The 27335-nt window shown below is 41.0% G+C and overlaps 1 protein-coding gene and 1 pseudogene across 1 annotated transcript; both read left to right on the top strand.

The window, feature by feature from the left end:
• The first annotated feature begins 3074 nt into the window (after positions 1-3074).
• Positions 3075-16925, top strand: LOC115789695 (craniofacial development protein 2-like; annotated as a pseudogene).
• Positions 16926-24185: 7260 nt separating this feature from the next.
• LOC115789667 (proteinase-activated receptor 1-like) lies at positions 24186-26778 on the top strand. The gene is made up of 2 exons (XM_030743174.1): positions 24186-24405; positions 24851-26778. The coding sequence occupies exons 1-2, from the start codon at positions 24330-24332 to the stop codon at positions 26041-26043; spliced, it is 1269 nt and encodes a 422-aa protein (XP_030599034.1). The 5' UTR covers positions 24186-24329; the 3' UTR covers positions 26044-26778.
• Positions 26779-27335: the final 557 nt, after the last annotated feature.

A 27335-nucleotide genomic window follows, 5' to 3' on the forward strand; every position in this document is an offset into this window, starting at 1 on the left:
CAACTATAAATAAAATGAAGCGATGAGGCCATACACACAAAAAACAAAGTTAGTTCTTCCTGTACCCATTGTTTGTCCTGTACCTCGCCTTCCTGTTCTTCCTGAACCCCCTCGTACATACTGACAGAAACCACTTTTTTTTTGTTTGCATTCTGCACATAAAGAGGACAAAAATAACAATAATAATACAGTTCAATAGCACTACATAATAAATTGTAGTGCTAAAAAAAAGTCAGTTTAAAAATGTTAACAAGTAATAAGTTCAAATATTCAAAAAAGTTATTCAAAATTGTTCAGTTCAAAAAAGTTCCAAAAAATTAACAATAAGTTCAAAATTTATATGAAAGTCAGAGCGAGGTCAGTTCTGTATGTCAGTTGTTTTGGAGGACACTTGTTTTGTGATGGTGCTAACACTGACAGTGTTTTTGAACATCTGTAATAACCTTGACCTTCACCTGAAGGTCTGAGTGAGCAGGCTTCTCTTGTTTTAATTTCAATACTCAGTGTCACTCAAACTGCTAAACAAGTCTCAGTGAGGCGCAAAAATATTTCACAAACATTTGTCATCTGTTGAAATGCACAGAATTTACAGTCTTTGATTTGATCCAGTAAGATTCCATTTTAGTCCGGTTTTCATCACATTTCACATGGAAAAAAATCCCTGTGATTCCCAGAAATCCGCTCTCACATGTGCTGCAGGTGGAACTGCAGATTCTCCTCCTCTTTTTGCCCTAAAAACAAACACATTAGACTTTTCATGAGCTGATACAAGTGTGCAGTGACAGTGTTTCATCAGCTTCAGTGCAGTGATGTGAATATGTATGACTTGTTGGACCAGTGTGAATGCTTTTGAGCATGGAGCTTTCTTTGCTCATCAGCCTGCTCGTAATATGTGGCCTACTGGTCTTTTTACAGGGACTTCCACTGTGGACTACACATAACTACAGGACAGCTGGAACACAAACATGAGTATAAAACATTAACAGATGCATAAACATATGCAGAGTTACACACGTACCCTCTCTCCCATGACCCCATTCACTGCTGCACTCCCATTGACCTTCATTTCTGCCTTCACCTTTGCCCTCTGCTCCTTCAGAAAGATCATGAAGGCATTTAGAGGCTTCTTAATGTACTGCTCTTCCTGCTCGTCCTGACTCTTCCTCTTTCTACAGGCATAAAACACAGTAAGAGTACATGTTACCACTGTGTACAACTGTCTACAACTGTGAGGAAAGTATTTTAAAAACATGAGTAAAGCTGTATAGCTGAATCAAAGCTCCATTAAAGGAGACTGATTACAATAATTAACCCTTTCATGCATGGGTGACACTACAGTGTACAGCTGATTAAAAGTTGTTTATCTCTTCAAATACATAAAATCTTGGGCACTGTTCCACATAGTCAACAGCAGGTAGTGCTATTTCACCCTTTCATACAAAAAAACCCCATTGAAAATCCTTTGAGAGGGCTACAGGGGTCATTGATTCCAAGATGGCTGATGGAGACAAAAAGAGATCAGGCACCTTAGCTGTCCCAGCGTCTACCTTCTATAAAAAGAATCCACTGAAGGTAAAAAAAATAAAATAAGACTAATGAGCATCTTAGGTAACATAATGTCCAAGAAATATCTCAATTTGGATTTTACATTTGGAGAAAATACTAATTTTCCATGTGTACACTGTAGTGACCATTATGCACTGGCCATGTCTACATGGCCATGTGCATGTGCTATTTCCACTGTGTTCTAGCTAGTCATCACTGAATGTTTGCACTTTCAATGCATATTTTATGCATTGAAAATGTTTTGTTTCTTTATATTTTATAGAGCTTCAAGAGACAGGAGTACATAGTTATAGAGTTGGCAGTTTCCTGAATCAAGTGAGGAAGAGTGTGGTGATAGTGGCAGTGATGAGGATGTGACTACAGAATGAGAGTTCTGTAACTTCTTACTGGGTGCGAGTATGAGTTCAGTGACTATTTACATGGTGATAAGGCAGGGGTGGGCAATCCCAGGCCTCGAGGGCCGGTGTCCTGCAGGTTTTAGATGTGTCCCTGATCCAACACACCTGAATCAAATGGCTGAAGTACCTCCTCAGTATGCAGTCAAGTTCTCCAGAGTCCTGCTAATGACTTCTATATGTGATTCAGGTGTGTTGGCTTAGGAACACATCTAAAACATGCAGGACAGGGGCTCTCGAGGCCTGGAGTTGCTCACTCCTGTGATAGGGGATGGTGTGTGTGTGTGTGTGTGTGTGTGTTTCTAAAGTGATATGAATTGACAATAAAGTGATTTGAAATAATTAGAATCGTTCGAGTGAATAGTCAAGAATAAAGCATGTAGTGCACCCTTTGCCAGGCAGAATTAGGTATACTACAGGCAGGAAAGACTAGTAATGAATGTGGTGTGATTATACAGGTATACTGGGATATTATTTCAAGATTTACACAGTATTTCAACAAATTACCATGTAATTCTTTGTTTTAAGGAAAGCGCACAGAGTACACTGTAGTGTACAAAAAAATATCTCCTTAGGGGATGGAGATAGAAAAAAATTTTTTTCTCAGTATGTTTTTGTACCCTTATGGAACCCTAAAATCATTGGATAAAAAAATCTGTAATCAAAATTTAATAATTCATGCATGAGAGGGTTTTAATGTAGGCATCTGCAGATAAATGACAGATAGCTGCAGATCATGAGCCAGTCCCACTCAAAAACAGTCTGAAAGCAGAAGAGAAAATTTACTTTGGAGTGGGTGTGTTGAGTGAAGGAGCAGATGAAGGGAAGTCGCACACAAACACACTGTTCCTACACAGATACAGAGAGAGGGATATGAGATAAGAGAGTTTATGATAGTACAGATGTTCAGCAGCTGTGTTCACTCATGTGTTTGTATGTTTTACTTACAGTACACCAACAGGACGCAGGTACTGCAGCATGCTGTCGGGAATCTGGAGCATGTTGTTACACCATAAACACAAAAACCACAGAACAGGTGATCACACAAGATGCAATAGTATCATCTATCCACCAGATGGCAGTATTTGCCCTCTCTGAGGGCTGAAAGTGAACATGCGAGTCTGTGAGATGAAAACACATCTGGAGGACTGAAAGGTGAATAATCATAATGTGCCTGAATGTTTCTGCTGAGACTCACAGAGGACAGTAATACATGTATGTGTGAGAACAGGAGCTTACTGGATTTGCAGGAGCAGCAGGAGGAGCAGTGGCTGCTATGGGGATGGCGTGTACAGGCCACTGATACAGCAGGTTCTGTGGAGGGAGGGAAAAAGTTCAAAATCCATAATACTGACACTTAGTTCAGCATTTCAAAGACCACATGATGAGCACCACAGAAACAAGCAGCATGCGTAGAGAGACTGAACTCTTGAACCCTTCAGAGAAGATTGCATGAAAAACACAGAGTAAAGTGATCAGTGGGAGGACAACATCTGCATAAAACTGCATTCATCCATAGTTTCTATTGTTCTTGACAGCTTCACTTTGTTCTCCTGAATTATTACATTTGAATTTGGCAGTAATTTAAATTTAAATTTAAATTTTTCTGATTTAGAGTAGAAGACTTCAAGAAATGCTTCTTGTCATTCTAAAAAACTCCATTATTCATTGTAGGTACCAGCCTGTTTGAAGTTCAACCCCAGACTGTGTCTGCATCTCACACAAGCAAAGAAGTGATTTATATCACCCCCAGCTGGAGGAAAACAGAAGTACAATAGCATGCAACCTGAAGAACCAGAGCTTCAGTTTTTCTGCACAGGCAATGCGTATTGTAAACTCAGTTTAATTTCAATTCAATTTTATTTGTATAGCGCCAAATCACAACACACAGTCGCCTCAAGGTGCTTTATATTTTAAGGTAAAGACTCTGCAATAATTCAGAGAAAACCCAACAGTCAAAACGACCCCCTATGAGCAAGCATTTGGCGACAGTGGGAAGGAAAAACTAACTTTTAACAGGAAGAAACCTCCGGGAGAACCAGGCTCAGGGAGGGGCAGTCATCTGCCGCGACCGGTTGGACTGAAGGGAGAGAGACATGACAAAAGACATACTGTGGAAGAGAGCCAGAGATTAATAATAATCAATGATTAAATACAAAGTGAAGTATAAACAAAGTAAATAAGGTAAATGAAAAGAAACAGTGCATTATGAATTAGCATGAATTAGCTTTTCAGCATCAGTCTGAGAAAGGATGTTTCTAATTTTAGAAATATTGCGCAAATGCAAAAAAGTGGTCCTATATATTTGTTTAATATTCAAGGACATATCCTGGTCAAAAATGTCTCCAAGATTTCCCACAGTGTTACTGAAGGCCAAAGTAATGCCATCCAGAGTAAGTATCTGGTTTGACACCATGTTTCTAGGATTTGTACAAGAATTTCAGTTTTATCTGAATTTAGAAGCAGGAAATTAGAGGTCATCCAGGCCTTAATGGCTTTAAGACATTCCTGCAGTTTAACTAATTGATGTGTGTCATCTGGCTTCATGGATAGATAAAGCTGAGTATCATCTGCATAACAATGAAAATTTATGCAATGCTTTCTAATAATACTGCCTAAGGGAAGCATGTATAATGTAAATAAAATTGGTCCTAGCACAGATCCCTGTGGAACTCCATAATTAACCTTAGTGTGTGAAGACGACTCCCAACTAACATGAACAAATCTGAGTCTATTAGATAAATGTGATTCAAACCACTGTAGTGCAGTACCTTTAATATCTATGGCACGCTCTTTTTCTGTAATAAAATGTTATGGTCAACAGTATCAACAGCTGCGCTGAGGTCCAACAGGATAAACACAGAGATGAGTCCACTGTCAGAGGCTGTAAGATCATTTGTAACCTTCACTGTACTGTGATGAATTCTGAAACCTGACTGAAACTCTTCAAATAAACCTGCAGATGATCAGTTAGCTGTTTAACAACTACTCTTTCAAGAATCTTTGAGAGAAAAGGAAGGTTGGAGATTGGCCTATAATTAGCTAAGACAGCTGGGTCAAGTGATGGCTTTTTAAGTAGAGGTTTAATTACAGCCACCTTGAAGGCCTGTGGTACATAGCCAACTAATGAAGACAGACTGATCATTTTTAAGATTGAAGCATCAATAATTGGTAAGACTTCTTTGAGCAGTCTAGTAGGAATGGGATCTAATAAATATGTTGCTGGTTTGGAGGAAGTAACTCTTGAAGTTAACTCCAAAAGATCAACTGGAGCGAAAGAGTCTAAACAAATACCAGCAGTGCTGAAAGCAGCTGAACATGAAGATAAATCTTTGAGATGGTTATGAATAATTTTCTTCTCCAATGGCTAAAATTTTATTTGTAAAGAAATCCATCAAGTCACTACTAGTTAAAGTGAAAGGAATACTCGGCTCTACAGAGACTCAGCAAATATGTTTTAAATATTTAAAACATATTTGCTGAGTATTTGATGCTATCATCCAAACTTACGCCCCGATCGAAGATGCCAATGACGACGCAAAAGACGCCTTTTACGATCAACTTCAAACGGCACTGGATGAAGTCCCTCGACACGACCTTATTCTGCTGATGGGAGACTTCAACGCCAAGATCAGCAACCACCGAATTGGATTCGAACACGTTATTGGGCCTCACGGATCTGCCGATGAAACGAACGACAACGGCAAGCGGCTGCTCTCCTTCTGCTCAGCCAACAGCCTGTCGGTCGGCAACACGTACTTAGACCACAAGCTTCTCCACAAGAAAACGTGCCGATCGCCTGACGGAAAAACCTTCAACGAAATCGACTTCATCTGCATTTCCAGTCGGTGGAAATCGTCGATACTGGACGTGTGGACCCACAGAGGAGCAGACGTCGGCTCCGACCACTTCCTCCTTAGCGGAAAATTTCGAGTGCAAACAACACGATCCGGCCTGTTTGCAGTGAACAAGCTCAAAGACCGAATCACGGCGGAGAGATTCCGAATCAAGTTGCGAAATTGGTTCGAAGCCCTTGCGGACACGCCAACCCTAGAAGAATGATGGCTAGGGATCAAAAGCGCCACCATCGAATGCGCTGAAGAGGTCACTGGCAGGAGAAGAGGATTATACAAAGAGCGATGGATCCAGGACTGCACATGGAGGCTGATCGATTAAAGGCGAAACATCAAATACAAGCGAGATCAGGCAAAGACAGATCGGGACCGGAGGGAAGCAGAGGAGGCCTATTGCACAATGGATCGAAATGTGAAGAGAAGCTGCTGGAGAGACAAGCAAGATTGGTTGGAAGTTTATTTCCAAGATGGCGCCGCGAATGGATGCCCTGGTACTTCGGTGCGCTCTGTTTTGTTTGTTTTTGTGCGTTATTTCTGTGTCTGGACACTCTTCTGGGTATTCTTACACCAGAGAAGAGCTTTTCAACATTAGGTCCACAACACCTTCGGATTTATTTCCTGTTTTTGTCGCATCTGCGGCGGATTTATTACACACTCTGGCCCAGAAAGTGAGACGCCGAAAGAGAGGGAAGCGCGCTGGCGTCCTTGTGAGGCTAAGGAGACGTGGATTACGCACAGCCTTACCTGGGATTTTCCTCTCCAACGTGCGTTCACTTAGGAACAAAATGGACGAACTGATACTGATGAGGAGCATGAATAGAGACTTTTCCAAATCCTGTGTGTTATGCTTCACGGAGTCATGGCTGTGTGAGGAGATACCGGACTGCGCGCTCCAGTTGGAGGGATTTCATCTCCTCCGCGCAGACCGGCAAGCTGCGCTTTCCGGCAAGGCTACAGGTGGAGGAGTCTGCTTCTACATAAACAGTGGCTGGTGTACGGATGTGACAGTGATTGCTAAGCACTGCTCTCCCTCACTGGAATATCTTTTCATTCACTGTAAACCGTTTTACTCTCCGCGGGAGTTCGCTTCATTCATACTGGCCGCTGTTTACATCCCGCCGGACGCGGACGTGCACGAGGCCCAGTGCGCGCTCACAGAGCAGATTCTGTGCATGGAGCGGACATACCCGGACTCTCTTATCATCGTACTTGGGGACTTTAATAAAGCCAGCCTGAGACAGGAACTTCCCAAATATAAACAATATATCACATGTCCGACCAGAGAGGAGAAGACACTAGACCACTGCTACAGCACGATAAGCGGGGCTTATCACGCAGTGCCCCGCGCTGCACTCGGCCTCTCTGACCACGACATGATCCACCTGATCCCCGCGTACAGACAGAGGCTGAAGCTCTCAAAACCTGTGGTGAGGACAACAAAGCAGTGGACCCGTGAGGCTGTGGAGGAGCTCCGCACATGCTTCGAAACTACAGACTGGGACTCAATGAGGGCTGCCTGTGACAGTCTGGATGACTACACGGACACTGTAACCTCGTATATCCACTTCTGCGAGGACAGCATTGTGCCATCACGCACCAGGGTGAGTTATAACAGTGACAAACCCTGGTTTACTCCCAAACTGAAGCAGCTGTGGATAGAGAAGAGGGAGGCTTTTAAAAGTGGGGACAAAGACTGCTACAAAGAGGCCAAGTACAGGTTTAGCAAGGAAGTGGCCACTGCTAGATCACATCACTCTGAGAATATACAGCAGCAGATCTCAGAGAACGACGCGGCCTCTGTATGGAAAGGTTTTAGGCAGATTACCAACTACAAGCCTAAAACCCCCCACTCCACAGACGACCTACAAACTGCAAATAGACTGAACGAGTTCTATTGTCGTTTTGATGATCAGTTCAGCAGCCTTCACACCTCCACCAGTCCCAACTACAATACAGCCAACACAAATATTCACCCCCCAACCTCCCCCACTCCCCACACCTCAGAGAAGCCCACATCATCAAGGACTCCCACCCCAGAGTCCCCCTCCTCCCCCACCCCCACAGTCTTTTGTATTCAGGAGGACCAGGTGCTAAAGCAGTTCAGGAGTGTCAAAGCTCGCAAAGCTCCAGGTCCAGATGGTGTCTCACCTGCCACACTGAGGTGCCGTTTACACGAGACCGTTTTCATTTTGAAACGGTGTCGTTTTGATGCGTTTCTGCCTTCTGTTTACACGACAACAGAGTGAAAACGATGTGTTTCAGAAACGGGGTCCAGAGTGGAGCGTTTCAGAAACGCACCGGCTTGCGTTTTCGTGTAAACACTTGAAACCGGGGTGATTTGAAAACGCTCGACTCGCACATGCGCACTATGGTTGCGACGGCCAGTTTTTCGCGCACGCGCAAACTGATAAACAGTACTCGCGGATTCACGAGTGCTTCTTATGCTTTTCCTGTGTTTTTACCGTTTTGTAATTCAGCGTTGTGTGCAGCAGCGATCCAACCTCATCATCGGTCCACACAAAACCTCTCACATTGGCCGTTTTGTAAGTAATGAACAATTTGCCGCACTACCTACTGTGTCACTCCACGCATGCGCGTCTTGCGTAAACAAACTGCAAAGAGAAAACCAACGCCAACTTGTGGCCTGGCATGGGAACTACATCGTTTTCATCGTTTCACATGTCCTCGTGTAAACGCGGATCGTTTCTGAAACGCCATCGTGTAAACGAAAGGCTGAAACGCATCAAAACGACACCGTTTCCAGTGAAAACGGCTTCGTGTAAACGGCACCTGAGACACTGTGCTAACAAGCTTGCCCCATTGTTCACGAACATCTTCAACTCCTCACTGGAGGCTTGCCACGTGCCTGTCTGCTTTAAAACCGCTACCATTGTTCCTGTCCCCAAGAAGCCAAGGATCACTGGACTAAATGACTACAGACCTGTGGCACTGACTTCTGTGGTCATGAAGTCATTTGAGCGTCTGGTGCTGTCCCACCTCAAGTCCCTCACAGCCCCCCTTCTGGACCCCCTGCAGTTTGCCTACAGAGCCAACAGGTCTGTGGACGACGCCATCAACCTGACTCTGCACTTCATCCTACAGCATCTGGACTCCCAGGGAACCTACGCCAGGATCCTGTTTGTGGACTTCAGCTCTGCCTTCAACACCATCATCCCTGATCTCCTCCAAGAAAAGCTGTCCCAGATGAACGTGCCTGATCCCATCTGCAGGTGGATCACTGACTTCCTGACGAACAGGAAGCAGCACGTGAGGCTGGGGAAGAATGTCTCGGACTCCCGGACCATCAGCACTGGCACTCCTCAGGGCTGTGTCCTCTCTCCTCTGCTCTTCTCCCTGTATACCAACTGCTGCACCTCTGACCACCAGTCTGTCAAGCTTATTAAGTTTGCAGACGACATGACTCTCATCGGACTCATCTCAGACGGGGACGAGTCGGCCTACAGGATGGAGGTCAAACGTCTGGCGTCCTGGTGCAGCCACAATAACCTGGTACTGAACGCCCAGAAGACAGTGGAGATTATAGTGGACTTTAGGAAGCACACAGCCCCTCTACCCTCCATCATCCTGACTGACACCCCCATCACCACAGTGGACTCTTCTCGCTTCCTGGGAACTACCATCACCCAGGACCTCAAGTGGGAGCCCACCATCACCTCTGTCATCAAAAAGGCCCAGCAGAGGATGTACTTCCTGCGGCAGTTGAAGAAATTCAACTTGCCAGCAAGGACCATGGTGCAGTTCTATACTGCCATCATTGAGTCCATCCTCACCTCCTCCATCACTGTGTGGTACGCTGGAGCCCCCACTAGGGACAAACAGAGACTACAGCGCGTTGTGCACTCTGCTGAGAAGGTGATTGGCTGTAACCTCCCATCTCTCCAGGACCTGTACACCTCCAGGACACTGGGGCGTGCAGGTCGGATCACAGCCGACCACTCTCACCCTGGGCACAGACTTTTTGACCCTCTCCCCTCAGGCAGGAGGCTACGGTCCATACGGACCAGAACCTCCCGCCATAAGAACAGTTTCTTCCCCTCTGCTGTTGGACTCATGAACAATTACCCTAAGACTGTTACCACCACCCTCCACAAACGCTGATGACCCTATGTCTATGCACCTGTCTGATTGCACTGATGTACATATTAGTGGAATATAGTCTATATTCTTCTATCTTTTAATTAGTCTCTGCACTATATACTTTGTAATTTTGTAATATTGTGCTATAGTTATAGCTCTAATATCTCTGTATATTTGCAATTTGTATACTTGTATATTGTCTTATAGTTTTTATACTTATTTGTTTTTTTTTTCTGTAAGCACGAAGTACCGCAGCAATTTCCTAATGCTGTGAACCTGTTCACCCATATGGCAATAAAACCTTCTGATTCTGATTCTGATTCTGATTCTGATTCTGTGCATGCTGACCTGTCATCTATAGACTTTTAATTTTTATTAACTTTATTGTAGCTTGTTTACCATTTACTTTGTAACTTTATTTGAACATTTTACAATTTTACTTTTTTGAATATTTGAACTCATTACTTGTTAACTTTTTTGAACTGACTTTTTTTAGCACTACAATTTATTTTGTAGTGCTATTGAACTGTATCATTGTTGTTTTTGTTATCTTTATATGCAGAATAAATGCAAACTAAAAACAGTGGTTTCAGTCAGTATGTAGAGCAGGATGAGAGGGTACAGGAAGAATTAACTTGTGATTTTTGTGTGTATGGCCTCATCGCTTCATTTTATTTATAGTTGTTTATCACAGTATTTTACTGATCCTATGAAGCGTCCCCACAAAAAATGTTTTGAAATTGCATTTTGTTAGCACTGCAAACCTTATTTAATTATTTGGTTTTCTTTTCAAACATACGTATTTATCATATCCCACATATCTTCTCTCAGTCTCTACTCAGTGTCAGGGAAAAGCTAGATAAAAACACTCAGGTCTGCTGGGACACATTCTCATCAGGTTTACCCATAGATACCAAAAATGGCTGTTCTATAATCAAAATATGTATGACTGATGTTTGTATTAAATGACTGATCACATGCTAGACCTTCAGTTTGCCTAAGGTACCAAAATGGCTAGCACCGATAGTGAACAGAGTGCTTCAACAAACACTGTTTTCTCTATGTTAACATTCGTGGCTGTTTCAGTTGCTTAGTAGTTCAGTGGAACACACAATAAACCAATTCATAAACTACAATATATTCTGAGAAAAGATGCTGTTTATTGTGATAGCTGATAGATGTTCAGTCACAGGATGACTGTTTAGTTTGTCAAATTTACAATCAGGCAAGCGCTAATATATGAGCGTATATCTAATTCTATAAAAGTTGATATCCACAACTCTCAACAATTGACAATAGTTATACTGCAAGGTCTTTACCTTGCAGTATAACTGTTATTGTGAATACAAGAGAGAAGCCCCAACAATCATACAACTCCCTGCCTTTCGCCCTGTGTCAGCTGGGATAGGTTCCAGCTCCCCCTCCACCCCCACAACCCTGAACAGGATAAGTGGAAGAGAATAGATGGATGGTTAAAAAGGTAAAACCAAAAAAGAGCTATTTCCAACGTTTGTAGAGTGCTTCAAAAATTAAATGCAGAAGTATTATAGAGATTTTAATGTGATTTATAAAAAATATATATAATAAAAAACATATAATGTATATTTAGTAAATAAAGGTTTTTAAATATTTGTGTATTTAATTTTTGGAGTAACCACACTAATATTATGTGAGGCCAACTTGCTGTGAGAGAAGAACAATGAGTGAGACCAACAACTGCAACAAACTGAGCTAACGTCATATTTTAAATAGTATAACAGCCGGGTCGACTGGACCCCGATGAGAAACATTAAGTTGACCCAACAACTATAATAAGCTGCACCAACTCAATATTTCACCTTGGAGAAAAGTTGGGAAACTCTGACCCTAGAGAAATAAATAAGTTGAGCCATCTCAAAAGTCTAAATGATAAAGTTCTGTCAGCTAAAGATTTTGAACTATGTACATGTTGTGTCAACTAAATGCCAATATAAAGTTCTCTGTCTGTTGAGTAAACTCAAAAAAAGCTGTGCAACTTGTTGCTGAACTTTTACTTTGAACCACCTGATTGTTTTTTACAGTGTATGTTACCTGTAAAAGCTGCTACTGGAACTTATATTTCCCTGATGGAATCTTCCTAAAGGGATTAATAATGTTATAATGTTTACAAACAACTGGATAAATACCTTGCAGTTTACAGTCTGTATGATAAGTATCAATCAGGGTTCATGTCCGATCATAGCATTGAAACATGTCTTGCAAAAGTCAGTGACCTAAAGATCAGCAGTGATTTACTGAGAGTTGCACTTTTAGTTCTACTTGAGCTCGCTGCTGCCTTTGACACTTGTGGTGACCGAGGAGTTGTGGTGAGTGAGAGGGAATAACCAATTACAAATCAGAGACAGGATAATTGACATTGACACGGGTTCGCCCACGGATTAGGCAAAAGATGAGGTTTGATGTTGTTAAAAATACCATTTTTATTTTAGGGAAAAAAAGCATTAAGATAGGAGAAGCACACAAAGGCATCAGCAGCTGGAACCCTATTGGGAACAGGGATCAGTGTAATGGAGGGCAACCCCCCCCCAAAAAAAAGAAAGAAAGAAAGAAAACTAAATCACCCAGACACGTGATGACCACACCCTTGAGTGAAAAATCACAAGAACCAGGGAAGCACAGGTAATACACACATAAAAAAGTGTGTGTGTGTGTGTGTGGGGGGGGGGGGGGGGGGGGGGGGGCAGCACTGTCACCACCACGACCTCCATCAACTGAAGAATGCTGAAAGCTGGAAGATTTAAGATGCAAAGCCTAGAAATGCTTAAAATAGCTGAAACTTAATTTGCTGAATCAGCTTAAACAGCTGAAAAAGGCAAAAAAAAAAAAATAAATTAATTGAAAAGCATCTCAAATTCTCAATGAGGTGTCTAAATTGAACTTAAATTTGCTGAACAAGCTTAACTGCAGGAAAAAAAAATCAACATTAGCACCAACTTCCTATATTTGAACCACCTGCTGCGTGTCTGAATTTGAATCCACCAATAAAAACAAGCTGCTTCAAGCTGTCTTTCCCTTCAAAAAGAGAGCGACACACAGAAGAAAATCCCGCTGACCTACCAATAAACAGGTCACAACTCAAAAAACTTTTTATACTATGAGCACAAGGAGAGACTTTGAAGGCTTTGCTTCTCAAGGGGAGACCTATGCTATAATGTCCATCAACTTGTTTAACTGTTTCATTAACAGAGACCAAACACTGAACGTCTTTGTGACATTTCCTGTTTTTCTTCACAAGCCTTCTCTGGAAGATCATAGCTGAACAAATTTTCAACATTAGTTACAGAGATGCGATTCACAGTAACACTTAGCTCTCTGTCCAAAGGAGTAGAGCAACAATGTCTCCAGAGAGAGCCACTGATAACCCAACCTAGTACTGTTTGAATAGCGTATGGACCATCATCCTCACTATGAATGCCCTCCCATGGTTCCATAGTCTTATGCACATCACATTCTATCAAAAGTCCAATGTCTGCATCTATGTGTAGCAACTGGATTTGCTAAAGGTGTGGCCACTTCTTGAAGTCTTCCTGTGTAGGAATGTTTTCTCTAGACATAGGAATGTCAGCATGAGTTTAAATGACAAGTAGGTCAATATAAATGTTCTCATTCAAACCACACCCTTCTAATCCTGAAAGCTGGTGGCTTGTCTCCAACTTTTCCGGTCCCATGGTGCGCAGTAGGATTGTTGTTTTCTTACCCTCTATGTCAAGCTGTCTCATCAGCTTCTCTGAGCAGAATGTGGCTTGGCTCCCATTGTCCATGAATGCACAAGTCTCTATTATCTTATTGCTTTTCTTTAACTTGTGCCTGAAATGTGTGTTGCATCTCTCGTCATAGGGCTATCAGACATGCTTCTCTGAACATGATGTCTTTTGGAGCAGTTTTCACATGATGCTCTCTTCTTACAGTCCTCAATCAAATGACCTTGTTATGACCAAGTCTCTGGGTTCACCTCTGGTAAACTGTTCAAGATAATACAACCTGTCTCTGTATCAGTCTTGCCATGAATGTTATGGTCAAATATTCTTATAAATAGTATGAACTCAAATGGGTCACCACTAAGGACTGAAAAATCTCTTTGGGGCAGATGCGACAGTCTGTGTTGTTTGACTAACATCTCGGTGATGCCATTTTGTTTCAACATTACCTCATAAAGGTTAACTGGAACATCAAGGTCATCAGTTTGGTGCATGTTATTTTGCTTTACATAATGATCATTTCTCTTTAGCTGCTCATCATGTTCACAATATACGTTTGGGTCTGTCCCTCTCTGACTCAAATGCCTCCAAATTCTGACCAGTGATGGTTACCATGTGTGAATCAATTTGTTGATCCTGCTGGCATCCCCGCCACTGATGCTGATGCAGTGGAAAGCTTTTTAAAATGTACAAGACAGCAGCCAGACATCAGTCCAAATTCAGTTGGGCCATTTTACTGTGTTGTTATAATATTTATACTTAGGAGGATGATTTCAGGCATTTTCTACCTATTTTTATAAATCAGACATACTTTATGCTTAAAGGCTGCTGCTGACATTAAGGGAGAGTCACTGAAGTTTGTTTGCTGCTTGTGTGATTGCAGATGCAGTGAGAGTTGCCACTGATGGCATCTTGAAGCCTTCAACCTGCAGCGGACGCTCAAGAAGGTGTGCTGCTGTCCCTGTCCAACGATCCTCCTGCTGCTTTATGTAAACAAAACCCATTTTAATGCTGGACTTTATGGTACCAGATGGTTTTTTTGTTTTTTTTTAATTTCCTGAAAACTGGACTAGTAGATGAAGCGGTGATTTATATCCAGAGATGCAAACAGAAAGTGAAGCAGTTCGTTTGCTCTGTGAGTTGAACACAGTTTTCAGCGGTTCGCACACATTTACACTCTTTCTGTGGGAATCTATATATTGATGTTGCCATTTTCCTGTGCCTATTCCAAAGAACAATTACAACAGATTTCATAATAAAAAGTTAAAGCAGAAATTTCCTAGCATCTCTTTAAGGATAGAACTAACTGGATTAATTCCCCTGCCTCTGAGATTTAACATGTTGGTGAGGGGAAACAAAACTATAAATTTTACAGCCTTAATGCCAATATTTAATGACCCTATTCAACCAAGCTGAAAGAAACCATGTAACCCCAATACTTTACTGTGGAGGACTGAGTACTGTCACTAGGGGGCAAGGTGAAGAAAAAAATGTGCTGTTCATAGTAATATGTCAAAACTGTGTTGTGTCACAGTAGTTAGGGGGAAATGTGCTTGTTTGCCAAGTTAATTTTTGGTTACGTGGTTAGTGAATGTGAGGTACGATGCATAAAATTCAAAGAATAGAGGACCTTTTGCAAAAAAACCCAAAAAGAAAACCAGATGAAAATCATAAACAAATAAATATAAAAAAAAAACAAACATCTTTCTTCTGTATAAGATTGTTTAAAGTACTTTCTCTTTTGACATTAGCACTTCTGTCAGTTTAACACATACTGATGATTAAAGTCAACCAAGGAAATGAATGATTGTGAAAAGAGCCTTGAAACAAGAAAGATGGCATGACTTTACAGTGACTCTCTGCACCTTTTTTAACTTCTGAAGAGGGTCAGGAAAAAGCTACGCCTCATTATCAGTTTCCTGCATCCGCTTCTTATCTGCAGTGTCTCGTGGCCAGCTGCACATGTCCAAGCAGTTTGAAATCATGTACTACTCTTACTGCGGCAAAAAGCTTCGGTGCCTGCCCAGTTCCCCATTTGTTCTCTCTCATTTTTAATTCAAGCATGTTCTCAGGGTTGAAAGTGCTTCATGATATTTTTTGCCAGACAGCTTCTTAATTCTCGTACTTCAAAAATACAATACGTTCCCCATTCAGTAATGTTTTCAAGCTGTTGTAATGTATATCTGGTTGCTGTTTTTGGTTTTCACAGCTGTAGTTCAACAGATGGTAAAATCTAATATTCTGCATGTGTCTCTCTCTGTGAGCTGAATTGGTGTCATTGCTGAAACATTTGGGAATCCTGTTGAAAACGTTGAAATACACTGAATGATTCTCCTAAACATGAAGGAGAACGAAACTGCAGAAAGTTGTAGGAAGAATGAATATAATAATATTGAATATAAAAAAGATTTAAAGTTGAAAACTAAATGAAAAATCTTCAAAAATTAGATTAGAGCAGGACTCAAACCTGCACTGCCTGCTTCTTACCTCACTGCATACATGGTCACAAGCTCTACAAGGGGGCTACCTCAGGTCCTCCAAATTTCAACCACATACATGCTGAACAGAGATCTGCCAATCATAATGCTCCTACACATTGTAATTGTAGGGCTCAAAAGTGTGACCATGGGAGCAGTTTAAAATTACTATGGAGGCTAATGGAGGAGTTGGAAGGTACTCCCTCTGCTTGAAGCCTCACAGTTTAAAAATGTTACATTTGTCAGGGTGTAGAGACACATTGTTTGAAAGTAGAGAAGCGGCTCTACGCTTTGATGGTAAAATGATGGCTGTCATGTGAACAGTGTGGACACAGTGGCAGTTTAAAAATAAATTTTCCAGGTGAACAGTTTGAAGTCTCCCACTTTACTAATTAGGCTCCCACTCTAGCCAGCACAACACACATACATCATAAACTCTCAAAAGGATGAAAAAAGTACATCAATTTTAAACTGGAACTGACAAAAAAACTATAAAAGATACTGAAAAGAAAAATACACCATGAATAGTTCAATGTCTTGGCTTTGATTTAAGAAGAAGAGGAAAAAAGATAATAAAGAAAGAAAAGAAGAACAATTCTGTGAATGCTTTGAAGCATTCACAGTAATTAGAGTAAGATGAGCAGATGAGTGGACACTTTGTGCTCAACAGAGAGTGTGTGGATCCCTGTGGACCAGCTGAGACACTGGCTACACAGATCAGGTCTTGCACAGTCTGCTCAGTGATATTCTTTACCTCTGTGTTTTTGACTGGTCCACAGTGTGGGCTGCCCACACTAAGCATTGGTATACACACACTCTAGGTGTGGTCTGCCCAACTGAGCAGTAATCATATGTGCATTACATTTCATGCCGGTACCTGATCCCATGGTGCAGAGCCCATTGGTTCCCCAATGGTACATTACTGCCACCAATTTGCATGGAGTGTGGTCCAGAATGTTTTTTTTAGTTTTTTTTTTAAAGCTGCTTTTAGCCATCACTCCCTTATTTACAAGGTGTCACCACATAGTTGATTTGGCAGATTTTTACACAACGTGCCCCTCCTGACAAACCCCAAGGGATATATGTCCCTCTCCCATGCTGAAACCAGGGATCACTTGCTTGTAAAATATATAAACCACTATACTATTGAGCCACTTGCTCTCAAGGGAAGGAAAATAAAAACTAAACAAGTTAGTCTGTGTTAAAAAATTAAATATGGACTCACATCTGTCATGAACTGCTGTGGCACCGGACACAGACGTAAACTCAAATAACTCGGCTTTATTGCTGGAACACATGACAGAACTGGACCAGGCCAGCAATATAAACTAGAAAACACACTTGATAACTTGACTTGGACAGAGAGGCACACAACAGGGAAAATCAATGAAGATGTTGCAACAAGGACAAAGTGAAAACACACACAATATATACACGGCAGGTAATGGGCAAATGGGAAAAACCTGGGAGGGAAACACAGGAAGCAAAAACCAAAACATACCAAAATAAAACAGGAAGTAACCAAACACAAAGACCAGGACTAGGACACATGAACATGACACAAGGGCAGGAAATGAACAACACTCAAATCCAAATCCAACAGAAAACGCTTGGTCAGTGGACCAAGGGTCATGACAATATCTTTTACTTCTTGAGCTCTTTTGCAGTATATCAATAAAATCCGGTTTAATTTCCATTATATTGAGCTCTGTGGGCAGGGCAAACCCACCCACCTACTCAGTTTCTATCTGACAGCTCAGATTTTCTTTATTATTATTATCTGGTTTAGTGCCCAGTTCAAATAAAATAATTATAGTGGGTGATTTTAACATCCACTCCAACCAGTCATGGCAGATGGCTGACCTTCCCTGAGCCTGGTTCTGCTGGAGCTTTCTTCCTGTTAAAAGATCATTTTTCCTTCCCTCTCTTGCCAAGTGCGTGCTCGAAAGTGGGCCATTTTGATTATTGGATCTTCTCTGTAATTATTGTAGGGTCTTACATTATTATGCACCTTGAGGCAATTGCTTTGTTGTGATTGGACACCATTAAATAAAACTGAATTGAAAATTGAATCCCATGCAGGTCCCGAGTGGGTGTGCCTACAACATGCAAAACTGCTGCTCCCACACGGAGCCCATAGTTCACCTACATATACCCACAGTGTGGGCCCACATGGGCATGTTTGCTGGGCAATTGCTATTTAAGCCTTGAGCGTGTTTTGGGTCTATGGGACTTGCAAATTATGCAAAATGCAAATTGCAAATATATATATATATGGAGTAACAAAGACAAATGTTAAATACTTCAACAGTAATACATTAGGTTGAGCTCTAACAGACTTAAAACAGCAGAAAGCAGGAAGTGTGCCAATGACATCAGTCTTGACCTTATCTCCCACAGTCTGTATCCTGCTGCCTTAGAAAACTCCCCGAGCTTTGCAGGCTGCAGGAACAAAATGTCCAGCACTGTGTATACCAAGCTGTGCTTTTTCTCATAATAAAACTGACTTGTATAGGAAGTATAGTTGCTGGCGGTCATGGATCCAGAGAGAGTTACATTCCCATTCTTTGGAGCTTTATAGCTCATTCTTTTTGTTTTGGTTCACTCTCACAGCATTCATTGTTTTAGGATCACCTGATACATTGTTTTCAGCAATGAAAAAGCACTTGAAAACAAACTGCTCACTTCCTGCCCAACACTAAATAGATTGAGCAACTAATTATGTTGTTGATTTTGTGTTCTTAGCTTTTATTTTTGTTATTTAGGTTGATCTTGTTTTGGTGTGACTCTGGCAATAAAGCTGTAGAAAGTAATTTCCTGTTTCCAAGTCCTGCATTGGGGTCCTAATTCTGCCTGCCATACAGCGGTGTCCAGACAAATGCACTCATGAAAAAATACTATATTAGTTAATGTACCCAATAGGGCATGCCAAACATCCTTCAGGGGACATAATCATATTCCGCAATGCTGTTTTGAATTTTGAATGTCACAGTAGATATTAACTAGTCATAACTTCCTTGTGACTTCCTCATATTTGCAGTCTTTGCATAAAGTGATGTTGTGGTATTGTGTGCAGATGTTTCTAGATCTACTTCTTCAGAAGCATTTCTCTTTGCTCAATCTATTTTTGTTAAAAGGAAAGCAAATGTTCTTGAGTAAAAGAAGGCGTCAAGGGTTCCACCTGCATTTAAACTACTCGGTCACCACCGATCTCTTCCTTCTTCAGTCACATTTTTATTGAAATGTAAAGAGCTAAGCTTCAAGCACTCAGAGCACTTAAGACGTACATGTGACGGACTGGATATCTAAAGTGAAATGTGCTACAGCAGTGCAGCTGGCTCTGGACCCACCAACAACCTAACACAGAGAGACTTAAGCATGCACTGAGTCAGAACAAATGGGACCAATGCACACCTTATTACAAAAATCTGCAATGACTTAATCAACATAGCACCACTAGAATGTTATCTGTTATTAAATATTTAATTTGCAACTTAAGTATTGATCTTAGAGGTCCTTTAAGTCTTCACCGTGAACATCTCCAGTCTCATTTGATGGCAGCTGAATGGATTTTGTTGAGGCACCTCCTGCTTTTGCTTTTGACAATAAAGTAACACATTGCTGGTCATCTATGAAGAGTTGTAATAATTTAATACTGTAACTATGACAACAAATATAACTGGGAAAATGAGGGCCCATATAGTACTTTGTCATACAATGGGAACTTCAACTGCCAGCAAAAGCCTACACTTTCTATTATGACGATGGTTTTCAGGGAGTACAGGTTGTGTTTTGTTTGTCTTGGGTTTTTTTGGGGGGGGGCTGTCCTCTTCATTTGTCATCTTTGACTATATGGAATCCTGAACAAGCCAAAACTGTTGCCTCATTATACTGTAGATTCACTTGTTTAAAAAAAATGTCTTCACACAACTGCTCTCACATGCTCCTTCACTCCCTATGAAAAACATTTTTTAGGATTCTTTATTGTACCCAGAAGGACACTAGGCCTCGCTGCAATAATGCTTCAAATGTCTTGTGAAAAATAATTACCAGCCTGAATATATGTATATGGGAGATGCCACCAATAGATCCTGAGCCACCTACAAAACAGGGTCAAATATTAGAGGAATGAGGAAGTGGTTGTATATATTCACTCGCATGCACAACGTCAAACTGCCTGCAGTCAGAGAAGAAGTGAACTGTACAAATGCCAAAACTTTCCTCACAATCTGGCTGTTGTGTTTCAAAAGCAATGCCACACAGCTGGAGTGCTTTGAGGGTGGCTGTGGCTCAGGAGGTAGGGCAGGATCCCTACCAATCGGAAGGTTGGTGGTTCCATTCCTGGCTGCTCCAGTCTGCATGCTAACGTAAGGGCAAGATACTGAACCCCCAGTTGTTCACGATGTGTTCATTGGACTGTTAGATAAAATGCACTTAGAGGCAGAACGTGTGTGAATGGGTGAAGTTGTGTTGCATAAAGTGCTTTGAGTGCTCATGCAGAGTAGAAATCAGCTATTTATGAACCAGTCCGTTTACTTTAGTGTCGCCTGCCAAATTTTTGCTACCAGTAATTATTTGTTGTTTACACAGTAAAAAATGATCAAGTCACCAGCTATTCTGAGGAAGTCATGAGGAAGTTCTAGTTAGATAATCATGATTCACCAGAATAAAAACTTACTGCCATGCTGCTCAGTTCAAGGTCTTGTTAGGTTTTTATAGTTATGCAATAGAAGCATCTTAATTTTAAATGTTAATCAACCAGGTACACTCTAACACTGGCTTTAACAGTTGTTACTAAATCACATAAACTTAGGTAAGGGCAAGTTAAACTAACCTGTTTATTTTTATTGTGCAGTAGTGAAAAGGATACGTTACATCAACACAACATACTGTAGAAACAGTAAAAAGAAAATCCTAATTGACTTGAACATAAAGACATCGTCCAACCTTGGCTTAGCCAAATTAAAATAAAAAAAACAATAGGTAAAGAAGAAGAAATAAGATAAAGATCATAGTGACTCGTATCACTGTGAGGAAATAGGTTTAGCCTGACTGTCCCAGTAGATATAAAAGCTCTGCATGAATGAGACCAATGACTCACACCCACTTTTTCTCATGTCATTTCCTCAGTTTTTGGCAAATCTATTTTAATCCTACAGAAAACATCATCAGCACGTTTTTCTTTCTAAGACAAACACATTTTTGAGTTTTCCGTTTTGAAGCACTGTCCTCCGAACCTGCAGAGAAGTATCTTTCCATTCTTTGAAGCTTTGTACTCTTTAGAGTTTCCCATTATTTTGCTTCACTCTCACAGCACTTGATTTATGATGGCAGGAAGTATTGTTTTTAGCAAAACCACTTTCTGCTTGAATCTTGCTTGACACTAAACAGCAGGCTGACACACTAAGGGGCTGTCTACTAAGCGCATCGAGCAACTAAAGAAACAGAAATTTGCTGCAGTTGAGCTACACTAACGCAGAGCTACAAGACAGATTATCTAATCATCATTATATCGTTCTTATAGAGCACTTTTCTACTCAACATGAGCACTCGAAGCACTTCATGTCTCATTCACCCATTTACACACACATCCAGCCAAGTACTTTCTGCATCTAAGTACTTTCCATATAACATTCATTGTACTGGTCATGTGCTTAATGGACACACAAAAAGTAAAAAGTTTATACAGCAGGCTGGAAAAATTTAAGAACTCATTGAACCCCCCCTTCAGCATCAACAACTGTTTCCTGTAGATCTTTGTGATAATTCCAAAATGTTAGCAAAACAACTTGTTTCGTTTCATTTTATGATTAGTTTAATCTCACCTCACCTCACATTAAAGTGAAACTAGTGACAATGAAACACGAGGACTTAACACGAGCGCTCGCCCTCAACAGTCAGACCTTCCTGATAAGCAAAGTTTAGAAGAATGTGGTTGGAGCTCATGGCTTTGAGGTGCTGCTGTGAGAGGCGCAGCATTCTGTGAAGCAGAAGTTCGATCTGGTGTGAATACGAAACAGGCACAAACAGAACTTCACATGATTAATGGACAGGTGTGTTCAGAGTTGTAACATAATATAAGAACAGTGTTCATTACTTTTAGATAGAGAAGAGCGTTTGCTACAAGTGAAGTTTCGAGGTACTTTACTTGAGTCTTTCCAGTTCCAGACTTTCCAAAAAGTACTTTTTACTTCACATTTGTTTATTGGCTCTAGCTCTGGGTTACTCACTGCTCATTAACACAAAATGATCTTTTTCCTTTCACACAAGTTCCGGACAGGTAATTGGACAGCAAACAGCAAAGAAGGTAACAGGACAAAAAAATTAATTGCCACCATAACAATGATAACAGTCTGACAGAGAGTAGCAACACAAGCTGGTCCTTATTATGCTGTGAGCCAGTCAGTTAATGTAGAACATGCGTGGGGGGATAAGCCTGGGAAACAGACACTCCACCCACAGGCGGACCAGCAAGGAAATGTGAGGAAAATTCACTCAAGAGAGAGAAAGAGAAAGAGCAGAGAACCTCGGGCCTGCCAGAACATAACAGAAAAACATGAACATATGTCTCATAAGCTTGACATATATCTTGCATAATTAAAAGGCCCCTTTCTTTTGTAAGGAAGTCATAATGAAGAAAACGATGTAGGATATAATTAATGAGCTTTACTGGTGTAGGTAGGGGTTCTGTGGACTTTATCACAATTAGACTGAAGCAGACGCCCGTCCCTCCTTCCAGTCATTATACTAAACTACTCTCGTTGGGTCTTTATAGTTATAGCAAGTATATTTATACCAAAATGTTAAACTATTCCAACACACAAACTGCAGATACTGAGGATTTTATGTTCACCATAAATACGGAAGTACGTTCAAATGGCTGTGATCAAATTGAGAAGAAGAAATGAGAATCAGATCGTTGTGACTAATGTGTTTCGTGTGGCTGTCCTCATGAACATAAAAGCACCGGATGAATGAGTCCAACTGCCAACAACTTCCCAAGTCCCTCCCTCAACAACTTTCTTTTTATCTCACAGAAAAAAGTTTGTTTCGAGGACAAACCTGCCTAATACAGAAGGACATACGTGGATATTAAACCCCCACGACTTTAACTTGTATTATCGTCATTTTCAGCAGTAGCAGTGGAAAATGTCATGGTCATGTGATCTCCTGGAAAGATAGATGATTACAATCTGAACAGCAAGTTTACATAAGCAAGCAAACAAACATTTTAAGCACATAGAGACAAAAAAAGAGAGAAAAAAAAATCAGGACTGGCAGCCTCTGTCAGAAGCTGAGGACATGAGGACACATTCATTATTTTACTTTATTTTATAAAACTTTTTGAATATGTCTGAAATAAGAAATAACACGTGATCTCATCCCAAAGGTTCAAACGCAGTCTGGCTTTTATCTGAAAATGTAATCTGTTCCAAAACCAATGATCCTGAAGACCTTTCTATTTTCTCACTGCCACAAACACAGGAAGCTGGATGTTTACATCCCAATGTCAGAAAAAATGAGCCTCTCATATCTGAGAAAGAAAGAAAGAAAGAAAGAAAGAAAGAAAGAAAGATGGTGATAAATACGTTGCTGTTGTGCCTTCACTGCCAGATTATTGTAGCTCATTATCATTGTTACTTTCCTCAGCTCACAGGCAGAATTCAAAGTGTGTCCAGGAAACAGGAAATTGCTCACTGCAGTGGTAGCCATCCTTTGTGGGTTCACAGGAGAGTTTATGCTTTCTTTTTACCTTTAAAACTTTAAGCAACTGGTGAATCATCTATCTAAATTATCAAAAAAGAAGAAAACAAAACAATTTTGCCATATTTATATTGTGTCTTTTGTTAAATGCTTTATTTGAAACACTTTGTACCACAGCTCTTGTGATTAATGCTGCTCCTCACAGATTAGATCTGGTCTTCTCTGTGTCGGGAAAGGTGACATCAGACCACAGGAATGTGTCTCTGAGAGCAGACTGCTCTCTGATTGGTGGAGGGTCGCGTCTGGATGTGACCGGCCGGAATTTGGGCGGAAACAAACCACATTATACGCGTTGTGGTAGACGAGCAGCAACAGAAGGAGGCTCAGAAACGCGCGGTCAACAGTGTGAACGTGTGGAGAGACTGACGACCTTTAACAGCGCACATTTCAACCATTTCTCTTTTTCGTTTAGTGATTATTTTTCACCAGCAAAGCGGAATGTTTCCAGTGTGTGTGACAGCTTTCCTGTGCGTTGCGTTGTGTGCTGGTGCTGCCCCGACTGCCAACACTAACGGTAAGAAAACTTTGTAGTGCAAACTGGCGTTTACTGCAGTATGTTTAAAACTATTACTGCGTATGTTAGAAATGTTAGATAAAAAAAAAAAAAAAAAAAAAAGATTAATTAATTAATCTCATTAATGGTTGTAAATCAGTGATCAATTTACGTATTTCAGTGTTTTCTTCGTTCAGCCTTCCAAAACTACTAAATATTCAGTTTGCAGAATAAAAATGTATATTTGGCATTTTCTCAATACTCTGGCTTGAAAATGATCCAGAGTTTAAACTAATGATTTAATTAGCAATTTAAAATTTGTCAGCATTGAAAATGAAAGTTTTTTTGTTTTGTGTGATTTTTCTTTTTGTAAAGAACTAGTACTTCAGTTCATTTTGAAACCATTTGATACTAAATCAATATGCTTGTCTTTCTGTTGATCTGACACATTTTTTTCTCTCTTCAGTCACTAAGAGACCGAGGACCTTCATACATTTTGACAACTCAGTCACAGATGAACCAATAGACTATGTTGATGAAGATGGCAAATTAAATCATTCTTCAGGTGGTCAGGCACCTAACAGAACAATTCCCAGAGGAGGACTTTCAGACCACGCACTGATGTTTCTAACCGGCCCCGTGTCCACCATCCTTTTACCTTCCTTCTACACACTGGTCTGCTCCATCAGCGTGCCCATTAACGTCTGTGCTCTGCTGGCCTTTGCTCGGGGGATCCGTCCTAAGAAGCCAGCAGCAATCTACATGCTGAACCTGGCCTTTGCCGATCTGCTCTTTGCACTGATGCTCCCCTTCAAGATCTCCTACCACTTTGAAGGCAACAACTGGAAATTTGGCTCGGTCATGTGCCGTGTGGTCACTGCTGCCTTTTACTGGAACATGTATTGTTCTGTTCTTCTCATAGCTTGCATCAGTGTGGACCGGCTCCTTGCTGTAGTTTATCCCATTGACTCTCTGGCTTGGAGGAGGCCAAGGAACACAATCATAGCCTGCGTAACCATGTGGGTATTATCCTTTGCTGGCTCGGTGCCCCTCGTCACCTCCGACCAGACTTTTCACCTCAGTGAGCTGAACATCACCACCTGCCATGATGTCCAGTCCCAACAAAATATCATCTGGCTGAAGATCTACTTCCTCATCCTCTGCTGCGTCCTCTTCTTCCTCCCTCTGCTCATCACAGTGGTGTCCTACACTCGAGTCATCTGGTCGCTGAGCAGCATCCAGCACAGGCTTCCTGGAAGCTCACGCAAAAGGACAAGAGCAACGGTGATGGTTTTGACAGTGCTGGTGATATTTGTGCTGTGTTTCATGCCCACAAACTGTTTCCTGCTTGCTCACTACCTGCAATTTAACGAGGGACTCAAGAAAAGCCGGGAGGCACCTGATACCTCCTACGCACTCTATCTGGTGTTTCTGTGTTTGGGAAGTCTGAACTGCCTCCTGGACCCCCTGCTCTACTACTTTGGATCCTCCCAGTGCCAGAAACAACTATCCAATGTGCTGAAGTGTCATAAGGCTACAAAGAGCAATTATATCACCCATTCGTCATTGGATTCATGCAGATCCAGCACCAGACCAATGCTGAAATCCAGCTGTACACAAAGTTCCAAAATCAGCTCTTCGTTTAAAGTGGACTCTTAAAACTACTCCTCTAACTCTCACCGAGATGACATTTTTAACTGATTCTGAACTTTGATTTTTTTTTTCTTCAAAGTTATGAAACAATAGCTAATATATAGGGTTTACAGTAGCTCTCTGTGGATATCTTTCTTTTCCAGTCAGAATGAATGGGTGGTAACTGAACCCATCATATCAACAGAAGCATTTTGGTCCTGGTTTCATAACTACAGATGGCCGATGACACATCTGCAGTTGCGCCCTTTGAATGATGAAGGGAGTTGAGTTTAGATAAGACTCTGCTTGTCAGAGCAACACTTCATGCACTGAAATATTTCTGCTTTTGCACTGCATGTATAAAGGCTTACTGTATGTAAGTATTTAATGTAGGAGTCTGTTTTGTGCATGCTTGCTGAGCTTATTTTCAAGTGTTTATTGTAGCACCAGTGAACAGCTGTTGCTCATGTCTTTTTTTATGTGGCACTTTTATTTTCATTTTTTACTGCATTTTGTCACTGAATAAATATTTTGACTCACACTATGATCACATTTTAATAGTCTATGATTTTAAAGCAGAAAAAGAAACAACTACATCATTGTTTGCTTCATGCTGCCCTCTCCTGGTGACAAGTGTGTATTGCCTAATTTCTAGTCTTTTAAAGGCATCCGTTCACAGAAATTGAACCAATGTCCTTTTTTCTCCTGTAAGTAGTGTTGTATTGCTCTACCAGTCCAACCCATTAAAGTGTCTTGTTTGTACAGCCTGAAACATATTTGGATTTGCAGCATTTTAAAAGTCATGTTTGAAGGCTACAAGCAGGATGTCTGGAATTTTTGCAAAAAGAAATGATTCACTTATCAACGCAGAGGTGACTTGAAGAAGAACTCATTTTGATCATGCACAGCCCAAAGAAACTCTCTTTATGTACAGTACTGTGCAAAAATATTGAACCGCCCCCCATCTTTTTATTCTGGGAAAATGGGTTATGGGTACAGCGATTTATTAAAATGTACAAACATGAAAATGCAATACAGTTGTAGGACACACTGCCTTTGTTCCATTTGCTGTCAAGATGCCCCCACGCTGCTTCCATAATGTTGAGTTATGGGTTCTGGGGAGACCAATCCATTAGTGATAGTGTTCCATTTTGTGATTTTCTATCCAGGTGCTTTAATTGCATTAGTAATATGTTAGGGATCATTGTCATGCTGAAAAATGAAGCCATTGCCAATCAGATAATTTCCACATGGTATTGCTTGGTGGATCTGAATTGGATGGTAATTCCATCAATTTTGACAAGATCCCCAACACCACT

Source organism: Archocentrus centrarchus, chromosome 12 (genome assembly GCF_007364275.1).
Source record: "Archocentrus centrarchus isolate MPI-CPG fArcCen1 chromosome 12, fArcCen1, whole genome shotgun sequence".
Lineage (NCBI taxonomy): Eukaryota > Metazoa > Chordata > Actinopteri > Cichliformes > Cichlidae > Archocentrus > Archocentrus centrarchus.

Excerpts from the sequence above, each read along its gene's own strand:
- LOC115789667 (XM_030743174.1), top strand. The coding sequence starts at position 24,330 with ATGTTTCCAGTGTGTGTGACAGCTTTCCTGTGCGTTGCGTTGTGTGCT. Across the intron at positions 24,406-24,850 it reads CCCGACTGCCAACACTAACG|TCACTAAGAGACCGAGGACC; the intron begins GTAAGAAAACTT and ends TTCTCTCTTCAG.